Below are 21,727 nucleotides of genomic sequence, written 5' to 3'. Positions count from 1 at the left end.
TGAGTTATTAGTCATTACCATATTTAAAACTCTTACCAAAAATATAAATATTTATAAAGAAATTATACATTTCAAAAATAGTATGATGCAATATTATTTTTTTCTAAGAGTAATGTCATCTATTTTTCGTGTCATGTCATCTTTATTTAATGAGAATGAATGTGGTGACGATACATGTTGAAATCACTTATTAAATATAGTCGAGGAAATTATTCATTATATTTGCAAATCTCCTAAATAGTCATTTTGTTAGTTTTTGTTTCTAAAATAGCACCTAAAAGTTAAAGTGCTCAAAATAGGTTATCGTAAATGGTTAAATGACAATTCTATCTTTAGTTATAATTTTATTTATTTACTTATTAAAACTATACAAATAAAGAAATATTTAAAAGTCAAAATAATAAAATCAAAATAACTTTTACGATATTTTCAAAAAACATTATTCAATTTTTTAAAATTTTCAAATTTCTTTCGAAATTTTTTTGCAAAATATTATTTTCATAAATTATTTTAAATATTTTCTTTTTGAATTTTATTTTTAAAAATATTTTTCTTTAAAACTATTTTTCTTTCTGAACACCTTTCTAAATGTATATCATATCTTCTTGAATTTGTAAATTTTTCTCATAATGAGGAATGCTTTCATAAATGTAAATAGGCTTCTTGAATGTGTATGTATATTTAAAAGTTATTCCTAAATGTGTATGTCTTGAGCTTTATTTATATGCATATTTAGAAAAATATTACTCAATCTATAACATCTCTTGAAAAATTATGGTATAGTACAGTTATAAAATTTGGATATTAATTTCATGAAGGTTTTATAAAATTATACATATTAAAAATGTCTTATTAGATATACATAAAATTCAGATTCAGTAAGATATTCATAAATATATATTCATGAAGATTTTCCTAAATACAGATTTACGAGTACGTGTATTTTTAAATTTACATTTGTTTAACTTTTTTTCTAAATTACATGAAGATATTATATATATTTATCAATATCTTTCTAAACTATAGAAAGATATTATACTTATTTAAGAAATCTTCTTAAACTCAAATTAAGAAAGATATCATATATATTGAGGAAGGTCTTTCTAAATTTAAATTCAAGAAGATATCATACATAAGATATGGTCTTCCTAAACTTTTAAAAAGAAATTTTGGTTCTTAAAAAAATTTAAAAAAATCTAAAACAAATTTAAAATATTTTTTCATAAATAATATGTCCATACTCTATAAATATAAAATAAAATATTTTACTTAGTTGAAAATATTTAATTTTTATATTTATAGAGTATGGACATAATTATAATTTACTTTTCTAATGAAACTTATATTGGTCATTTTAAACTTTTCGTATTATTTTGTGATAAAAACTTTGTTTGAGTGCTATATTAAGAGTATTATTCTTATGATATAGTAAAAATAATTGGAAGTTACATCAATTATTAGATGTTTGACCAAAAAACCACTTAGCAAAATCTTAATGAAAATTAAAGCTAATCTGTTCAGTCTCCTTAATTACCACGTCGCTTTGACTCCTTGACATTGCAATCTTTTTCGTCGTATTCCCTTCGGTGCTGTTTATAAACCCATGCAAACTTTCACCAACTACGCCACAAATCTTCTTAAAGATCATCGAAAATGGGAACCCAAAGTTTCATCAACTGTTCTCTCTTAGCTATCATCATCACCTTCCTCATTTCCTTTTATTCAGCTCACTCGCAAGACCTAACCATCAAGCTGATCCACCGTGACTCTCCCCATTCTCCACTCTACAACCCTCTCCACACCGTCTCCGACCGTCTCAACGCCGCTTTCCTCCGTTCAATCTCCCGTTCCCGCCGTTTCTCAACCAAAACCGATCTCCAATCCGGTTTAATCGCAAACGGAGGCGAATACTTCATGAGCATCTCAATCGGTACTCCACCTACGAAAGTCCTGGCCATCGCCGACACTGCAAGTGACCTAACTTGGATCCAGTGCAAACCATGTGAACACTGTTACGAACAAAACGGTCCAATCTTCGACAAGACGCACTCTTCGACCTACAAAACAGAACCCTGCGATTCCAAACCCTGCAACGCATTGGCCAAAAAAGAACAAGGTTGCGACCAGTCACGGAACATCTGCAAATACCGTTACGGTTATGCGGACAATTCGTCTACCGAAGGACACATCGCAACCGAAACAATCTATTTCGATTCTTCCTCTGGCTCCCCGGTTCCTTTCCCCGGTACGGTTTTCGGTTGCGGTTACAATAACAGCGGTACGTTCGATAGAACCGGGTCCGGAATTATCGGTTTAGGACGTGGACCGTTATCTTTGTTCTCTCAGATAGGTTCTTCCGTAGGAAAGAAGTTTTCTTATTGCTTGTCAAACACGTCATACACAACAAACGGCACAGGTGTCATTAAACTAGGAACCAACTCGATACCTTCCAACCCAAGCAAGGGTTCTGCTGTGCTCACTACACCTTTAATCTATAAACCCCAAAATACTTACTACTACTTGAATCTGGAAGCAATCACTGTCGGAAAGACCAAGATTCCGTACCCCGGAGAAGGAGGAGGAGGTTTAAACGAGAAGACCACCGGGAACATCATAATCGATTCGGGAACTACATTTACGTTTCTAGAATCTGGATTCTACAATGATTTTGGTGCGGCGGTGGAAGCATCGGTGACAGGAGCTAAGCGTGCGAGTGATCCACAGGGGATGTTGACAAACTGTTTCAAAGCCGAAGACAAAAATATTGGTTTGCCGGAGATAACTATGCATTTCACGGGGGCTGACGTCAAGCTGAGCCCGACAAACGCGTTCTTGAAAAGAACTGAAGAGATTGTGTGCTTGAGTATGGTTCCGACAACTGACGTTGCTGTCTACGGTAATTTGGTTCAGGCGGAATTTCTTGTCGGGTATGACCTGGAGGCTAAGACATTGTCGTTTCAAACAATAGATTGCTCTGGGAGCTTGTAAGAGAAACGATATCATTGAGCGGTAATGCTATGATTAATAATTTAATATGATACTCCTAGTTTAGCGAATCTCTAGTATGAATAATATCGCTAACTTGTTATTTTCTTCTTTTACTTTTTGAAACCGAAAAACAAATAGCCACAACAGTAAAAATAACCCAAAACGAATTCAAGTGGAGCCAGACAGACGAAATTATTCGAAATACACTTTAAAGAAATTTATTTTTCTAAAGTTATATGATAACCTCAAGTTCAAAAGGAAATTTAGAAATATATCAAATAAAATTGAGATATATTTTGTTTTTCTTGCAGTCATCTGCCAATGAGAAGAACAGAATAATAAGCTTCAATAAATTAAAATAACTTTAGTTTTTTTTAAGAAAAGAAGACAATTAAGGAAAAATAAAAATATTAACTATTTAAAATTAAAAATATGTTTTACTAGGTGTTTTGTCTGCACATGCATGCATAATTATCTTACGGATATTTATCAATACATAGATACTAATTCAAAGATCACATAATATGTTATTGTTTATGTTCTTAAAAGTTTTTAAATGAACATCAAATTATTTTTATAAAATATTTTTTTTGTCAAAAATATATATTTTATTTCCTTTAGAAAAACTAGGTAAAGAACCTGTGCGGTGTCGCACGGAAACTCATTTATAAAAACAAAAATATTATATTTTATTAAATAACCTTTTGCCAAATCAGTATATGTAAAAGTTAAAAAATTGCAGCCTGCTGAATAGACACAACCTTGGGAGAATTGTTTGAAAAAAAGTTTTTTAACTCTAGCTAAATATTAAAATGTAATTATAAAAATACTTAATAAATATACATGAAACATATACTCCCTCCGTTTCATAATAGTTGATGTTTTAGAAGGATAATTTTGTTTCAAATTAGATGAAGTTTTGAGATTTTAAGGTTACTTTAACTTTATTGGAAACTGTTCAACCAATTAGGTTTTATGCTCTTTTTTGTTATTGGTTAATTGATTTTAAAATTATATCTTTAAAATATTTTTTATTAAAGAAATATAGTTTTCTTAATCTTTGTGCACTAGAGTAAAACATCAAGTATTATGAAACGGAGGGAGTAGTTTTTAAAATAGTAAATATATATAGCGGAGTCAATTTTTTATTAATTTTGTAATAGTTTTTATAATGATTGTAAATGAAATTAAATATAATATAATAAATCTGTAATAATATATAAGCTTTACAGTGTCTCCAATAGTTTCCATCATTTTCCCCTCAAAATAAGATAAACTTAAAATGAGTTTACATTTTCCTCCAATAGTTCCCTTCATTTTCCCCTGAAAAAATGATTCAAATAAATATGTTATTACTACTTATTGTCAATTCAAAACTATTGATTATTAAATTATAAAACTTACAAATTTTATCCAAATATGATTTTATTTTAATTAAATCTTCATTATGTATATAAGTTTAGTTTTATAAAAAGATACAAGAATTTATATAAACTTATACTTATATTATGAAAGTATAAATAAATATTGATTTTTTAGATATAAAGCAAAATTATATAAAATTTTAAAGACTAATTTATAAATAAAAAATCTTAACACAAATAAGGAAAAACATTAAAGAAAAAAGAAACCTTCTCCAATGATGCATCAGTTTGAGAAAAAATGAATTTGTGAATAATATTTTCTCAAAAATGAGTATCATGAGTATAGTCTTATCTTCTGATGAAACCTCAAATTAGAAATCACAAAGATTAAAGTAGAAAGAGTTGACAGATGGGAAACCTGAAATTAGGGTATCTGTTACCGACAGCAAACATGTATTTGTCTTACTTGATTAAACTAATTTGATACTGTGTTTCCATTAAATTCTAATTTTCTTCAGTTATGTATTTCATCAGTTTTCCTTTTCTTTTAGTATTGTATTTGTTGTGTAAGTGCATATTGCAATATCCTCTCTAATTCATAAATTGTTTTGCTTTGGATTTTGTTTGATATTTCAGCTTGTGATTTTTGATACGTTCATATTTAATTTAATTTAACTAAACTTCTATGTATTTTATGAAAGAATGACCAAGGCCTGACTTGGGACTATGCACCAAGCCATAGCTATCAAACTCCACAGCATAAATATCAGAGAATTTGATCTCAGTTTCTTCAGTGTTCTCCCAACTTCCAATTCCCAAACAAGTCGTTCCCTCCTGAACACACAAAAAAAAACAGAAGCTAGATTTTAACAACGAGAATCAAACAGTAATTTGTGCAGACATGAAAGTCAACGAACCGAGTCGTCTATGTGATTTAATCCGAGGAAGAGATAAACACATATAAATCAATTGAGGAATCTTACACAATCTGAAGAATCCAAACATTTCCAGGACAAACCATGTTGATTCCGTGCAAGCAAAACATCCCCCACATGATCCAAGTGAAAACACCCGCTCATTACCGACAATTCACAATCCCGATCCACATTGCTGCCGGAATCTTCGTGCCCTTTGTCCATTGTACTCGAGCTAAATCAAATCGATGTTTCTTCAGCTTTCGAAATTAAAAATACACAATTCGTCAATGAATTTGATTTTGTTTTTTTCGGTTTACGACGATGATCGTCAACGGTCGTCGTTTTAGGAGGAAAGAATATGTTGAGCATCGGAGAATTTCTAGATCTGAATGGGCCATTATGGGCTAATTACATACTTGGGCCTCCCTTTTATATGTTCCTCTTTTTTTTCCTTCAGCTCTTTTAAGCTCGTATATAATTTTATACAGCTAATTAGCTTTCTATAGGTAAAGTTAAATTACGCGTTTAAGTTCACCTGTCATCTTATTGCACATCTACTTACTGTACTCTTTGTTTTGATAATACTTATATCTATGAGAAAAACATTGCATCTGAGAGCCGATCTTGTGTGTTAACAAATGGATAGATAGTTCATAAATAGTATCTAAAAAGCCGATCTAAAATTTCTTTAACCTTCTAAGCGAGATCAGTGTTTAAAATAATAATAATTAGATAACAGAAAATTTCTTGTTTTCTCTAAAGAGATGTATATATGTATTCTTCCGAAACAATGCCTTCACTTAACACAAGAAACATTAACACCGTTGGCTCAGACCAGGGGTTTTCCAGTTTGCCAATGACAACGAACTGAACAAAAGCGGATGCGCAACTTCCTCCATACGAATATGTTCCCATGCGAATATCCCTACTATCAATCACACCACTTACCAAAATTGTTAACGTGAGCACACACAAAACATTGGTTTCTATGGTCAGTCTGCACCTAACTTATTAAAAAAGCTTTCTATCAAAAAAAAAAAGAGTTTAAATGATCCACAGATGTTTCAGGAACTAGATATGATATGTGGACACCAATACCACCAAAAGATTCAAATCCCAAACTGAAAAGGTACAGAAAATAAATTATTAGTAACAAATAAAATATCTTATGGCATTTATGAAGGAAACAGTATGAACTGGGAGCTTCCAAGCCTGAATCTCTGCATATTTCACAACAGCATAGCAAGGGGTTAAGATAATAAGATGTGAGTCCCAAACTTCCAACAAGAAAGATGTAAGAAAATCACGGTACAAGAGGCTCCAAGAAACATCACACCTATAAAAAAGTTTAAGACAATAGAAGAAAACAAAAGGTTTATGTCAATATAGAATAAGAGGGACAAACTTCTGGAACCTATGCTACTGGTACTTTAAATCTTGTCACATGGAAAAGAAACTGAAAACAAATGCGGGCCAGAAAACACGTTAGGAGTTACTAAATAAACAAAGAAGACGAAATTAGAGTTGAATACCAGAACAGATGCTCCTTTAGCTGTGGGACTGCTCACAAACACAACAGTAACCAGATTAAACGAGCTATTTACATCAATTAGTTAACATCTTACAAAACTATAAACAGAGAATTACATAAAAAAGGAACATAAAAGGGGAAAAACTTTCGGAAAAGGCAGTATCACACAACATGCTCAACTTGGTTCATCCTGCAACTGCAAGTCTAAAATAATGATAATTCCGGAAAAATATATTTTCTAAAACGTAAAACTTTTCAGGATGAAAACCTTTATCATATGCTTAAAGCCAAAATGACCAGTTTCAAATTCTAAATTTTACCTTCTAACCGATAACCATTCATTGCCTGTATCGCCGAATTGGCCATCTGGATTTTTTTCATCATATTCTTTGGAGGGTTTGGCTGGATTTGACCCTAAGCCAGGATGCGCACTTGCCCCACTGCCCCCATTGCTAGCCCATGGAGGATTACTTCCCGGTCCAAGAGCCAAAGTATTAGTACTCTGTTTGAGAGAAGATTCAGGGAGATTTCCTCCTAACTCAGCCAAAAAGTTATGATATTCGTCATCCATTTTCTTCCCATTAGTATCCTTCACGGGGCAATCAATAGTAGGGTGTCCACCATCGCCACAAATCTTGCAAAGCACATCACTTTTAAAGGTATTCAAACGAGATGGACACGCGAACTGCCTATGCCCAGGCTCACCACACAGCCTACAGAAATCTTCATCCCTTCTAGTTCCGCTCCCTCAGCTGTTGCCTCTTGTGTTCGTTCAACACCTCATCAACAGGCTGAAGAAGCTTCTCAACCATACCAGCAGCAGCTTCAAGTGCCTCCAGAGTCTCAGCCTCAACCAAAACATGCAAATCCTCATTTTCAGCAGGGTCGTACTTCATATCCAGCCTCCCTTCTTTCATAGACCCTTTACCCCTAATCAAAATCTTAGCACCAGTCTCCCTCTCCATCCTCTTCTGAGTATTCCCCCTGGGACCAATAATAAGACCAATGAAATCATAACCGGGATAATCCTTCATCGGGATGAAGAGCTTCTTGTGGAGCTTGGGAGGCCTGTAATCCGCGGGAGGTTTAAAAGAAGGATTCTTTTTAATAATCTGAGATATAATCTCCTGCCTCTCTCTATTCAACCTCTCCCTCGCTCTGTACTCCCTAGTGTTGATCCTAATCCCCATGTTATCATACACGGGCTCTGGCGAAGCCGACCTCTGCCCCTCGGGTCTATCATCCAAAGCCATACCGGACTCAAGCAGCCTACTGATATCAAGCAGCCTGCTGTTCAAAACCTGAATCTCCTTGATGTAATCGGGCAGCTGAATCGTCGGCTTCGGCTCGTCGTCAGCCCACCTGCTCCGACGCTTCCTATGGATTGTGGTGTCCTCGGATTGGTTCTTGTCGTCACCAGGTTGATCGAGGGGATGAGAAGAAGGATTCAATTCGACGGAATCCATAGCGAGCTCGAGAACTAGGGTTCCAGATTTGGGAGAAAGCAAAGAGATGAAAAGAGGGCTATGTAATGTAGGTTTTAAGGGTGTGACTGGTGGAACCGCAGCGGTTGCGTTTGCGGATGCGGGAGTTTGCGGGTACGGGTGGTTGCGATTTTAAACGTTTTCTAGAGATTTGTAAGATTAAGGGCCTGACTGGTGTAACCGCAACGGTTACGGTTGCGGTTGCGGGAGTTTGCGGGTGCGGATGGTTGCGGTTTTAAGTGTTTTCTAGAGATTTGTACGACTGGTACAGCTGTTAGAAATTGTTGCGTTTGCGGGACTCTTATGACTGGTAAACTACCAAACGCAACATCTGTTAAATAATAATTTAACAATATTTACATTTTATGTAATTATAAAAAATATTAAAATCATAATAATATAATAAATATAAAATTTATATTTATAAAATCATATTATTCAATTTTAAAAATTTATAGAAAATATTTTAGTTTTGAATTTTTATAATATAAATTGAAATATAATATGAATACATTTTACAATTTCTATTATTTCAATTGAAATTTTTTATTGGATATTTTTAGTATTATTTTTATTTATTCTGTTTTTTAAAAAAAAATTACCTTCCCGCAACCGCCCGCAACCGCAAACGCTAGCTGGAACCAGCTTTTGATTTTAAGAGGTACGGAGCGGTTTGAAGCGATTTGTAGCGTTTTCTGTGATTGTTTCGAAACGCCAACAACCGCTATGAACCGCAAAAACTGCGTTTTCGGGTGGTAGCGGGAAAACCAGTCAGCCCCTAATATAGCTATTAGAAATTGTTGCGTTTGCGGGATTCTTATGTTAGCAAGGTTAAGTTGCAATTTCTAGATAGACGACAAAAGTAATAAGGAGGCTCGGAAATTTACAGAGGCGGCTTAGCTCCGTTGGGGTGGTGCAAACTTAGGCCCATTGTAAGCCCAAATTGTTATTTTACGACACCGTATTAATCAAGTTAACGTTGCAGAGTCCTCTTTTTCCTTTTTTTTCTTGAAACATGACAGAGTCCTGCTTAGGTACTCAAAAGTCAAAACAGAAGTGTTGAATCTAACCAGTTTTTTTTAAGGTCTGTCACTCTGTTGTAACAAATCTGCATTAAACTCCCATTATGCTATGCCATGAATATACAATTATAAAGATCATTTAGTAATTCTGATATTATATATTTAATTTATCATTGAATTTTAGATCCATGTTGGCTCTTTATATCTATCTTATTAAAGCTAAAGTACAATTTCGGTATGTTTGGATACTTGGATAAGAGTATTAAAAAAATATGGTGTGTTTGGTTATTTGAATAGCATTTATAAAGAATAAGTTTGTTTGGAAACTTGGATTGTAGTTAAAAAAATTGTTTGGAAACTTGAATTGTATTTTTATATAAAAAATATATCTATCCAAATAAAATCAGCAAATCCATTTAAACTTCCTACATTTTAGGAAACCACTAATTGATCATATATGTTTTCGTGATACACAATATTTTTCCCCTATATTTTTAAATTAAATAAATATCATTCGAATATTATAAATATCGTAGGAGGTTCGAGTTGGATCATTTTCGGTCCGGGTTGGTTTGTAGCAACCTAAAAATCTTCTATCTTATTAAAGCTGAAGTACAATTTCGGTGTGTTTGGATACTTGGATAAGAGTATTAAAAAAATATGGTGTGTTTGGTTACTTGAATAGCATTTATAAAGAATAAGTTTGTTTGGAAACTTGGATTGTAGTTAAAAAAATTGTTTGGAAACTTGAATTGTATTTTTATTTTAAAAATATATCTATCCAAATAAAATCAGCAAATCCATTTAAACTTCCTACATTTTAGGAAACCACTAATTGATCATATATGTTTTCGTGATACACAATATTTTTCCCCTATATTTTTAAATTAAATAAATATCATTCGAATATTATAAATATCGTAGGAGGTTCGAGTTGGATCATTTTCGGTCCGGGTTGGTTTGTAGCAACCTAAAAATATATCAATAAACTTTCATTTTAAATATGGCAGAAATAAATAATTTATATATTAAACTGAATTAATTGTTTATAGATTCTTTAGTTGACTAATTTTTAATATAGCTTATATTGAAAGAAATTTATTTAGAAAATTATATGAACTGAAGAATAAACAATATAAAAGTATTGTACATTTGAATTCAAAATCATTTCTTTTAACAACAAACTAGACAAATATGTTGAATTGTATACAAATTACAATGTAAATATTTAATTAATATAGAAATATATCACACTGTTTAAACAAAATATCAATGTAAAAGTATTGTACAGTTATATTCTAAAATCATTTATTTTAACAATAAGCCAAATAAATATATTGATTGAAAAGAGATTAAAATAAAGTCAGAGAAACACATAGTTTACCAGAGGCATTCTAATATGTCGAATTTATTATAAAGAAAATTTTAATAAAATAAATACATTCAATAATTACAAACAAATAATATTTTTCATAAAGGTGAAAAATAATACCCGCGCTTCCAAAGCGCAGATCAAAATCTAGTGTTAGTTTAAAGTGATTGGTTTTATATCTTAGTGGATCTAATGTGTTGGTTAAATTGTTTGGTTTGACCTAAATTGGTTTAGATAGCTGTTTTTTTTTGTATGATTTAATACTCCTCTATTCATTTATGCCAACTGATCATGATTTTTATAATTGAAATCAGAGCATACTATACCTTTGTTTCAAATGGGAAATCATCATACATGAATATTTTTTGTAGTAATAATATAATACTGTGATTTACTTAATCAATTTAATTCAAAGATAAAAGTCATTAAATTGATTGGAGTTAGATCATCGTGTTTAAATTTTGCATTGTACCAGAACTAATTTAGGATTTTGTAAATGTGAAACTAAGCAAAATAAGAAATTTTATAACTAATAAACATTTGTATGATTAGTATCATAGAAACAATTGGTTCGAAATGATCACTGATTTAAAACACAATCCTATTACTGTATACTAGGTAAAGAACCCGTGCGGTGTCGCACGGCAACTCATTTATAAAAACAAAAATATTTTATTTTATTAAATAACCTTTTGCCAAATCAGTATATGTAAAAGTTAAAAAATTGCAGCCTGTTGAATAGACACAATCTTGGGAGAATTGTTTGAAAAAAAGTTTTTTTTAACTCTAGCTAAATATTAAAAGGTAATTATAAAAAATACTTAATAAATATACATGAAACATATAGTTTTTAAAAATAGTAAATATATATAGCGGAGTCAATTTTTTATTAATTTTGTAATAGTTTTTATAATGATTGTAAATGTAATTAAATATAATATAATAAATCTGTAATAATATATAAGCTTTACAGTGTCTCCAATAGTTTCCATCATTTCCCCCTCAAAATAAGATAAACTTAAAATGAGTTTACATTTTCCTCCAATAGTTTCCATCATTTTCCCCTCAAAATAAGATAAACTTAAAATGAGTTTACATTTTCCTCCAATAGTTCCCTTCATTTTCCCCTAAAAAAAATGATTCAAATAAATATGTTATTACTACTTATTGTTAATTCAAAACTATTGATTATTAAATTATAAAACTTACAAATTTTATCCAAATATGATTTTATTTAAATTAAATCTTCATTATGTATATAAGTTTAGTTTTATAAAAAGATACAAGAATTTATATAAACTTATACTTATATTATGAAAGTATAAATAAATATTGATTTTTTAGATATAAAGCAAAATTATATAAAATTTTAAAGACTAATTTATAAATAAAAATCTTAACACAAATAAGGAAAAACATTTTAAAAAAAAAAGAAATCTTCTCCAATGATGCATCAGTTTGAGAAAAAGTAATTTGTGAATAATATTTTCTCAAAAATGAGTACCATGAGTATAGTCTTATCTTCTGATGAAACTTCATATTAGAAATCACAAAGATTAAAGTAGAAAGAGTTGACAGATGGTGTCGTGGTTGTTTTATTATAAATCCTTAATTTTATTATAGTCAGACTATTACTGTCATCTGGTGATAGATCCCTAATGTCGGACATCAAATGTGATTAATCCATTTTATTGTTGAGTAGTGGACTGCAAATAAAAAAACACACCAGAAAGTAATCAGTTACATTTCAGTTGAAAAGAATGACATTTAAAATCGTGTTTTTATATTTTCTAATATAATAATTTTCTATATCTATAATCGTTAATAAATTCCATTTCTGTAATGTTAAAAAGTGGTGTTGAAAACCATTGAAAGAAAATATTTTCTGAACTTACAAAATTAGTGATTCTTAAGATACATAAATAAGTAGTAAATACATGTGTTGTAAAGATGAAGCGTTATTGCGTAATGTGTACCATACATAAATAAGAGTAGTAAGATGTCACAATGTGAAATGGAAATTGATTACAAATCTCTGTACGGAAGGTGCGAAAATATTTGGTTTTGTTGTTCAAGAAATGAATATGATGCGAGGTTAAAGTTTATAGTGAGAGGTGTGTGTGTTTAAAAGATACAAATTAATAGCTACAAATTAAAGAGGTTAATATATAAATCTAAGAGGTGTGTGTGTGTTTAAAAGACACCAATTAAGAGTTGCAAAAGAGGCGGTTACAAAATTAACTTCTCTTTATTTATTTGGAGGATACTGAAAACAAATAAAAGTCCCAATAACGATATATAGTTCACTGTTATGAAACTCATCGCCAACAAAGGACCATAAGCCTCAGATCAGCAAGCACAATTACCTTCATGAAAAAAAAGTTGCATCGATAAAGTCTTCTCTGTTACAAATCAGTTTGGGTTTTGTCTGTTAGTTTACAAAGGTAAAAATTGATTATGAGATTCTGGGTGAAACGATGTACTATAGAGCTGAATGATGTGTAGAAAACATGAAACATAGTTATATAGATTGTTAAGGGACGCCATTTAAGGGTTGTGACTTGTGTCTCAAAAAGAAAGGGTTGTGTCGTTTGAGAAGAGGAGACGATTCGGGGAAGATGACAATGTCAGTTTTTTGATGACGTCATCTACTCAAAGGAAGAGAACTTTTTATCCCTTGGATCATCAAACTAAAACAAAATCAACAGTTTGATTATAATTTTTTTTTCCTATAAAAAAAGATGGACATCAGCAGATCTTAAATTTAGGTTTGCTACAAAATTAACAAAGTAACTTCGTAGAACTTTTTATTTTCACTATTTTATTATCAATTAGATCAGTGAAAATTTTATTTTCAGAAAAGTGTGGACATGGACTATTTATAGATTTTAAAAATCTTTTTGAACAGTTACGTCTTTCTATATAAATAGTCGCATCTTTAAATATAAAGAGTTGCATCTTTTACTAAAGAAGAAACACAACTTTTCACAATAGTCGCATCTTTTATCAAGGAACAGATACATCCTTTTATAAAAAGATATTTAATGAAAAACACAAATTTTCACAAGATTTGGGAAACCTATAAAAATACAAACCTTTTGGAATTAATCAGGATTCCTATTATTAACAGATAGAAACGCAAACATACTGTAAAATTTTGAAAATCTTTTTTACACTATATTTATTTTTATTATATTCATCTGTTATCAAAATCTTCAGTTTCGTCTTTGTTTTGGGAAAACAAATCAACTTGTTGTAAGATGTGAAATTAGATTTTACTAATATTCATCATAAAAATATAGACAACATGAAATTATCTACATCTCATCTTAAATAATAATAAAAATTCTCGAGCCAAAAAGAAAATTTTCTGAATAGTAAAACATGTGCTCACTTTTACCGATAGTAAATGTAGTTATATAAAATTTGATTATTAAGAATTTTAGTAATATTTTAAAGTTGAAACTTTTTCTGATTTGTGATGTATAAAAATACATATATCTAGGATTGTTTTAAACATAACTGAAATGGATGAACTGATAAACAATATTGGTCTACAATGTGAATTCTAAAGTGATTTCTATTGATTTAGATAATTAATACTAATAAAAAATAAGGTAATTCTATGGAATATTAGTTTTTAACTTTTATGATTGAAACAATAATATTTTAAGATATCAACATAATATATAGGAATTACCTTTATATTTTTTAATATATTTTTATTTGTTGGCTAAATTTTATGATATTAATTTATAATTGAATATCAAATAAATATATCTAAAATTTTATTAAGAGTATCACAATTCTTAACCAAACTAATACAAAAAATACACCCATTTATTCCTAAATAAAATAATAAGAACTATACCTTTTATAAAAATAAGTTTCTCATAGTAAGTTTACTTTAAATATGTCTCCATTTTTTGTCTCCATTTAAGGCTTAAACTTAATCAAATACAATATACCAATAATATAATTTACAAATAATTACTCGTATATCAAAAATTATAACTGCAATATAAGGTTGCTTCTCTATTCTTCAGTTTAATGGAAGTAAACCGACTTTGAAAAAATGTTTTGTGTATTAGATTGTTCGGGAGAAACATAGTGCTTATTTTTAAAATATAATTTTATCATTAATTATTAATATATATCTACATAAATAAACACAAGAACTTAATTGTTATAGTTTTTTTCACCTCCATGGCTGATTCATAAGTTTTCACACGAAGAAACAAAAAGCTGTACTAAACTACTACCAAATAAATATTAACTAAAATTATGTATGCTTAATATTTATTTTAAATTGCGTTTAGGTTGTTGGATAATTCCAAGCTTCTGGAAACTAAACATATTATAGGTATTATGTTAAAGATAAACATAAAAAGAAAATCTAAAAAAAGGAAAATAAGTTTTCTATTTAGGTTAGATTTGTGTTTTATATCCTCACATGTTAAAGGGAATTGTCTTTCATATAAATATAGGTCTCATAGAGAGGTGTTCCTTAAGAGATCAATAAGATTTAGAAATATGATCTAAGAGAAACATTGATAGCTTTAGTTTTGAGTAATTTATAAGCTAATAAGAAAAGTTGTTTTTATAAATTCTTTGTTTCTAGAGATTTGAATTGGTATCAGAGCCAGGATGGGCTGTTACCATCATCAAAGAGTCTCATGTTGGCGACTCAATCTAAGTTTAAAGTGAATCTTAGATCTTGGCGACATGAAGAGAGATCACTAAAGCAGATGGCCGATGTGACTACAGCTGCGCCTCGCATCAAAGACTTTGGATCCGCATCCATCCACTGTCTGGTGTTTGGTCGATAAAGATGAAAGAGTTACTGCATGGAGATTTGTGTGGACCAATCAAACATACAGAGGTATGTGACACAAGGATGGAAGCGTGTAACACAACTCACATAGGTGTTAAACATATAAGGGTATGTGACACAAAGATGGAAGCGTGTAACACAATTTATGTACCAATGGAGTCAAGTTTAATTATCTCAAAGGCTCAAGACGAACCAGAGATAAACACGCCGGGTGTTGAGAAGAAGGACGACATCCCTAACAGAGCTCACGTACGCAAGATGGCGGACATGACCAGAACTCTCATCGCAGTGAGCTTTAGCCGCAAAAATCATCGCAACTTAAGTGAATAGGCCAGGAGAAGGTTCTACAAGAACTGAGCCAATTCTAACAAGATGTGATACGTAAGCAAGGAAAGCATCCAATCTAACCTTGAGAAAGATGTGACTCCAATGGATGGATTCACACACAATGATGTGGAGAAGTATGATTACTTGAAGATCAAGTTCAAACAAATGAGGAGCTTAATTGGAGCTTAATTTATTTTTTTATTCATTAAGGGTATAAACGATATTAACCATTCTAATTTTTAACGTGAGAGCTCAGTTGCGAAAAATCACTTCGCAAATAATAGGATAGATTTTTATTTTGGGCATAAAATTTAGATTGTTTAAGTTATTTATTTTGTGGGTTATATTGAGCTACACATATTTTTTTCAACACAATTACTTTTGATGTTAATCTAAATTTGATTAGTTTTATTTTTATTCCATAGTTCAGTTCTTCATCTTAAATATCAATATGTGCGTCCATAAATTATTTTGTATAATTTGATATTTTTCATTTATAAAAATTAAATGATGATTAGTACAAAATTTTATAAAAAAATAAAAAAATTGAGAACTCATGAACGGATATTAATATTTACAAAATAATATTGTTTTTTTTTGTAAATTCTGGTAAATATTTACTTTAGATGTAGAAAATACATTATTATTATAGGTCTATTATGTTATATAAATATATATAAAAAATAGTAATCCTTAAATTAATTTTTGTTATAATCTCAGATAATAGATTGATATAAAAATTATTTTATTAATTTAGAATATATGTTATGTTATTTAATATTATTTTTCAAATAGATGATTATTTTAAGATCAAAACGGTTTTCGTGAACTTTCCTTTTTATGAAAAAGCATTGTATATAAAATGTATTTTCCTAAAATATGTTTTCTTTCGATTTTTGTAGATATAATTTTTATTATATAAATATTTATTTTTATTATATATCTTTTTGTAAAAAAAATTGGCATAGTTTTTTAATATTTTAGTAATGGGAATTATATATAATATTTTAATTCATTAAAAGTGTCTTTGTAATTAACCATCATAAAAATGAATTTCAAATAATACTATAAAGATACAACCGTGATTTGTTTTTGCTAAAAACAACCGTGAAGTGATCATCATGTTAATTATGATATGAAAATACGTATTTAATGTTTATTTATATTTTTGGTAAGTATTTTAAAATATGGTAATAATTTATAAATTATTAAATAATATAATAGTAAAAATAAAAATATAATAACATTTTACAAGATGATGTTTTGTGGCGCAAAAATGATACTGATTTCTGCAAACACTTCTCCACTTTAGAGACATGGCACCGAATTCGCAATCATAACCCACCCCAAGACTGGAGTAAAGTGGTCTGGTTCTCATTTGGTGTGCCGAGATATGCATTTATAACCTGGTTGGCGGTGAAGAATAGACTTTCTACTGGTGATAGAATGCGTGCTTGGGGTCAAACACAAGGTCGTCTGTTTTGTGGGGAACCCTATGAGTCAAGAGACCATTTGTTTTTTGCCTGCCCTTATACCTATATGCTTTGGATCGAAACAGTAGGCACTTTGTTAGGGAGACCCCCTGATCCGGACTGGGAAACCACTCTACAGTACCTTACGACGCATAGGTTTGGTTACCTCAACTACATTCTTCTGAGGCTGGTTTTTCAAACTACTGTCTACATGATTTGGAGGGAGCGCAATGATAGAAAGCATCTTAAAAAGCCTAAGCAGTATTGTAACAGCCGTCTCCTCCTCTCTCGAGACCGGCGTGCTACTTACCAAAACAAATACCAAATTAAACCGAATTATTCCAAAACCAAAAAAATATTAAAATATTTAATAAATTATATCCAAAAGAAATACATCTTTAAATTTAATCATAAAAAAATATGTCAAATAAGTAGAGTTGAAAATCGAAATAAAATACGACAATCCCAAGACACCGTCCGTCCAGATATCCGACTACTCGTCAAGCTCACCTGCAAGGAGAAAAGAGGGGTGAGCAACAGGGGAGTCACTCAGTGAGGTATGGGATGCTAATCCCGAAATCCATAGACCCAGACATAGTACTCCGAATAAATATAATTTAACCCTAACATGAGTCAAACACGGTACCTAAAGTACCCATAAAACAAACAATGGTCCTAGCGGGGTGCACTCCCGCTGCCCAATAAAGAGCCAAAAACTCCGCCGACAAAGTGCTCGGTAACACACGCCCGTAGACGATTTATCGACCTCGAAGCCTTGGCACAACAGGTCGACTAAGCTGTGCCGCAGCATCTCCACACCAAATCATCAAATCTACTGGTCTCCGGCCGGCACACAAAATTACGTCTCTGTGGTCGGCTAACATCCTAATCACCTCAATATAATATATATCTATATATAATCAATTATAATGAACAAGCATTGTTGAACCATCTAACACCCTAGTTCCATTTTAAACAAAGAACCTAAAACTAGACAAGCAAAGACATACTCGATTTCACGCAAACGGAACACATTAGAAATAAATTATACTTATCCGAAATCCTAAACCGTGTACGAGAAATTCAGGAATAGACCCTCACCTTAGCCACTGGTTTAGAGTTGAACAGAAACTGGTACAAGCTTAACCAAAGAACACAACCCGAGATACGAGCCATAACCACAACATGGAGCAAGATGACATAATGGAGTCATGAATATCTCACATCAGCATCCCGAGAAGGACGAATAAATACAAAAGAAAATAAGCTGATTAGATCTAGGAATTATGAAAATGATTACTTGTTGCTCAAGTAATAAAAAGAAAGGCACTTAAACATCACGCATGAGATAACGTTAGGTAGGTGGTGGCTCCGGTTATGTTCATGTTCTCCATTCCCCGGATCTGGTACGTGACACCATCAATGATGAGGCTGATCTCCGGTAATGACTTGATTGAAGGCGATGTGGTGGTGATGAACGGAAATGAACGCGACGGCTCCGGTTTGGATTCAACTCTTCTCCACATCATGGGATAGAATAAAGAAGGTGATGGTAGGGACTTCACCTCCGGTGAGCGTGGTGCCTCTGGTGGTGAAAGACGATGGCTGCAGCAACAAACGAGTGATGATAGTGGCTTCTTCCTTTGATCGTCATTAAAAGAGATGGTGCGGCTAGGGTAGGGAAAAGAAGGAGATGCATACGCTTTATATATATACATATGCACGTTTTGGTTAAACCAAAAAAGAATGAAATTGGTTTGGTCCAAATTAATTAAAGAGAAAAATGCAAACCAATCCCGGTTAAGAAAACCGGGTCGTTACAATTATTCTCCACTTAATTGGAATTCGTCCCGAATTCTAAAACAGAACCCGAAAAGAACTTCAACGGATACAAAAGAAAGGACACAAGACGAGAACAAAGAAAGCGAACATAAACTTGATCTTCTTCTGCAAAAGAAAACAAAATCAGAAACGCTAACCAATAACCGGATGATACTCGAGAGGAAGGTGTCAAATTTTTTTTTTCAAAACTCCCAATCCCAAAACATTGAAAAAATCACTGAAATCCGAGTCCCATAAATCGCCGTCCCAGGTCAGAGCCGGGACGGAACCCCGCTCTGATACCAATTGTAACAGCCGTCTCCTCCTCTCTCGAGACCGGCGTGCTACTTACCAAAACAAATACCAAATTAAACCGAATTATTCCAAAACCAAAAAAATATTAAAATATTTAATAAATTATATCCAAAAGAAATACATCTTTAAATTTAATCATAAAAAAATATGTCAAATAAGTAGAGTTGAAAATCGAAATAAAATACGACAATCCCAAGACACCGTCCGTCCAGATATCCGACTACTCGTCAAGCTCACCTGCAAGGAGAAAAGAGGGGTGAGCAACAGGGGAGTCACTCAGTGAGGTATGGGATGCTAATCCCGAAATCCATAGACCCAGACATAGTACTCCGAATAAATATAATTTAACCCTAACATGAGTCAAACACGGTACCTAAAGTACCCATAAAACAAACAATGGTCCTAGCGGGGTGCACTCCCGCTGCCCAATAAAGAGCCAAAAACTCCGCCGACAAAGTGCTCGGTAACACACGCCCGTAGACGATTTATCGACCTCGAAGCCTTGGCACAACAGGTCGACTAAGCTGTGCCGCAGCATCTCCACACCAAATCATCAAATCTACTGGTCTCCGGCCGGCACACAGAATTACGTCTCTGTGGTCGGCTAACATCCTAATCACCTCAATATAATATATATCTATATATAATCAATTATAATGAACAAGCATTGTTGAACCATCTAACACCCTAGTTCCATTTTAAACAAAGAACCTAAAACTAGACAAGCAAAGACATACTCGATTTCACGCAAACGGAACACATTAGAAATAAATTATACTTATCCGAAATCCTAAACCGTGTACGAGAAGTTCAGGAATAGACCCTCACCTTAGCCACTGGTTTAGAGTTGAACAGAAACTGGTACAAGCTTAACCAAAGAACACAACCCGAGATACGAGCCATAACCACAACATGGAGCAAGATGACATAATGGAGTCATGAATATCTCACATCAGCATCCCGAGAAGGACGAATAAATACAAAAGAAAATAAGCTGATTAGATCTAGGAATTATGAAAATGATTACTTGTTGCTCAAGTAATAAAAAGAAAGGCACTTAAACATCACGCATGAGATAACGTTAGGTAGGTGGTGGCTCCGGTTATGTTCATGTTCTCCATTCCCCGGATCTGGTACGTGACACCATCAATGATGAGGCTGATCTCCGGTAATGACTTGATTGAAGGCGATGTGGTGGTGATGAACGGAAATGAACGCGACGGCTCCGGTTTGGATTCAACTCTTCTCCACATCATGGGATAGAATAAAGAAGGTGATGGTAGGGACTTCACCTCCGGTGAGCGTGGTGCCTCTGGTGGTGAAAGACGATGGCTGCAGCAACAAACGAGTGATGATAGTGGCTTCTTCCTTTGATCGTCATTAAAAGAGATGGTGCGGCTAGGGTAGGGAAAAGAAGGAGATGCATACGCTTTATATATATACATATGCACGTTTTGGTTAAACCAAAAAAGAATGAAATTGGTTTGGTCCAAATTAATTAAAGAGAAAAATGCAAACCAATCCCGGTTAAGAAAACCGGGTCGTTACAAGTATGGTCAGTTGTCCAAGATCATCGACAAAACAGTGAGAAATAGGATCATGGCTACGGGTTACGCAAAGAAGCCTCGCTTGAGAGGTCTTATGCAACTATGGTTTAGGACTCATACATAGAATAAATCTTTTCTTTTGTACATAGAACAATCTTTTCAGTGATGATTAATAAATTTAACATTTCATCAAAAAAATAATAACATTTTACAGTTTTCAAAATATTATTTAATTATAATTTTATTATATATTATAAAATAATTCTTCGAAGTTGTATGCAGTTTTTAAAGTATGTAATTTTCTAATTTCAATACCCTTAGTTTCTTTTTATATCTATAAAATTTTAGAAATACTATTTAGTTGTACGTTTTGATAACTATATACTTGACAAAAAAATTCTTAATTTTACAGAATTTGATTTGACATATTTTAACTAAAATGAATAAATAAAAAGCCTTTTCAAGATTATAATTTTAAATTTATACATTTATTATTAATTAAAATTTTAAATAAAATATTTATTTTATCTTAATTTTACATACAATTCAATGAAAATTTAAAATTTAAAATTTCAAATTAAACATTTTAAGCAAATAATATATATAATTTTTAACTATAATTTAAATTTTAAAACTTTTATTTCTGTAAAGAAAACACCCAGTAGTAATATTAACAGAGACGAGACACTATAATTATTTTACATATATATTTTATTAAAACAGGAATATGATT

At 31.7% G+C, this 21,727-nt stretch overlaps 2 protein-coding genes, 1 long non-coding RNA gene and 1 pseudogene across 3 annotated transcripts; 1 reads left to right on the top strand and 3 right to left on the bottom strand.

Annotated features, from left to right (window-relative positions):
• Positions 1-1,653: 1,653 nt before the first annotated feature.
• LOC108830180 (probable aspartic protease At2g35615) lies at positions 1,654-3,068 on the top strand. The gene has a single exon (XM_018603781.2). The coding sequence runs from the start codon at positions 1,654-1,656 to the stop codon at positions 2,986-2,988; it is 1,335 nt and encodes a 444-aa protein (XP_018459283.1). The 3' UTR covers positions 2,989-3,068.
• A 1,816-nt stretch (positions 3,069-4,884) lies between these two features.
• On the bottom strand, positions 4,885-5,798 carry LOC108830179 (ceramide kinase-like). The gene is made up of 2 exons (XM_018603780.2): positions 5,336-5,798; positions 4,885-5,186 (listed from the first exon to the last, which is right to left on the bottom strand). The coding sequence occupies exons 1-2, from the start codon at positions 5,489-5,491 to the stop codon at positions 5,028-5,030; spliced, it is 315 nt and encodes a 104-aa protein (XP_018459282.1). The 5' UTR covers positions 5,492-5,798; the 3' UTR covers positions 4,885-5,027.
• A 129-nt stretch (positions 5,799-5,927) lies between these two features.
• LOC130494375 (splicing factor-like protein 1) lies at positions 5,928-8,352 on the bottom strand (annotated as a pseudogene).
• Positions 8,353-17,586: 9,234 nt separating this feature from the next.
• On the bottom strand, positions 17,587-20,977 carry LOC130495084 (uncharacterized). Its single transcript, XR_008934365.1, has 3 exons — positions 20,276-20,977; positions 18,413-19,684; positions 17,587-17,821 (listed from the first exon to the last, which is right to left on the bottom strand). It is a non-coding gene; the product is annotated as an uncharacterized LOC130495084 (long non-coding RNA).
• Positions 20,978-21,727: the final 750 nt, after the last annotated feature.

This window comes from Raphanus sativus, chromosome 1, assembly GCF_000801105.2.
Source record: "Raphanus sativus cultivar WK10039 chromosome 1, ASM80110v3, whole genome shotgun sequence".
Classification (NCBI taxonomy): domain Eukaryota; kingdom Viridiplantae; phylum Streptophyta; class Magnoliopsida; order Brassicales; family Brassicaceae; genus Raphanus; species Raphanus sativus.
The sequence above is the reverse complement of the archived record's forward strand: the minus strand, read 5'-3'. Positions and strand labels throughout refer to the sequence as shown.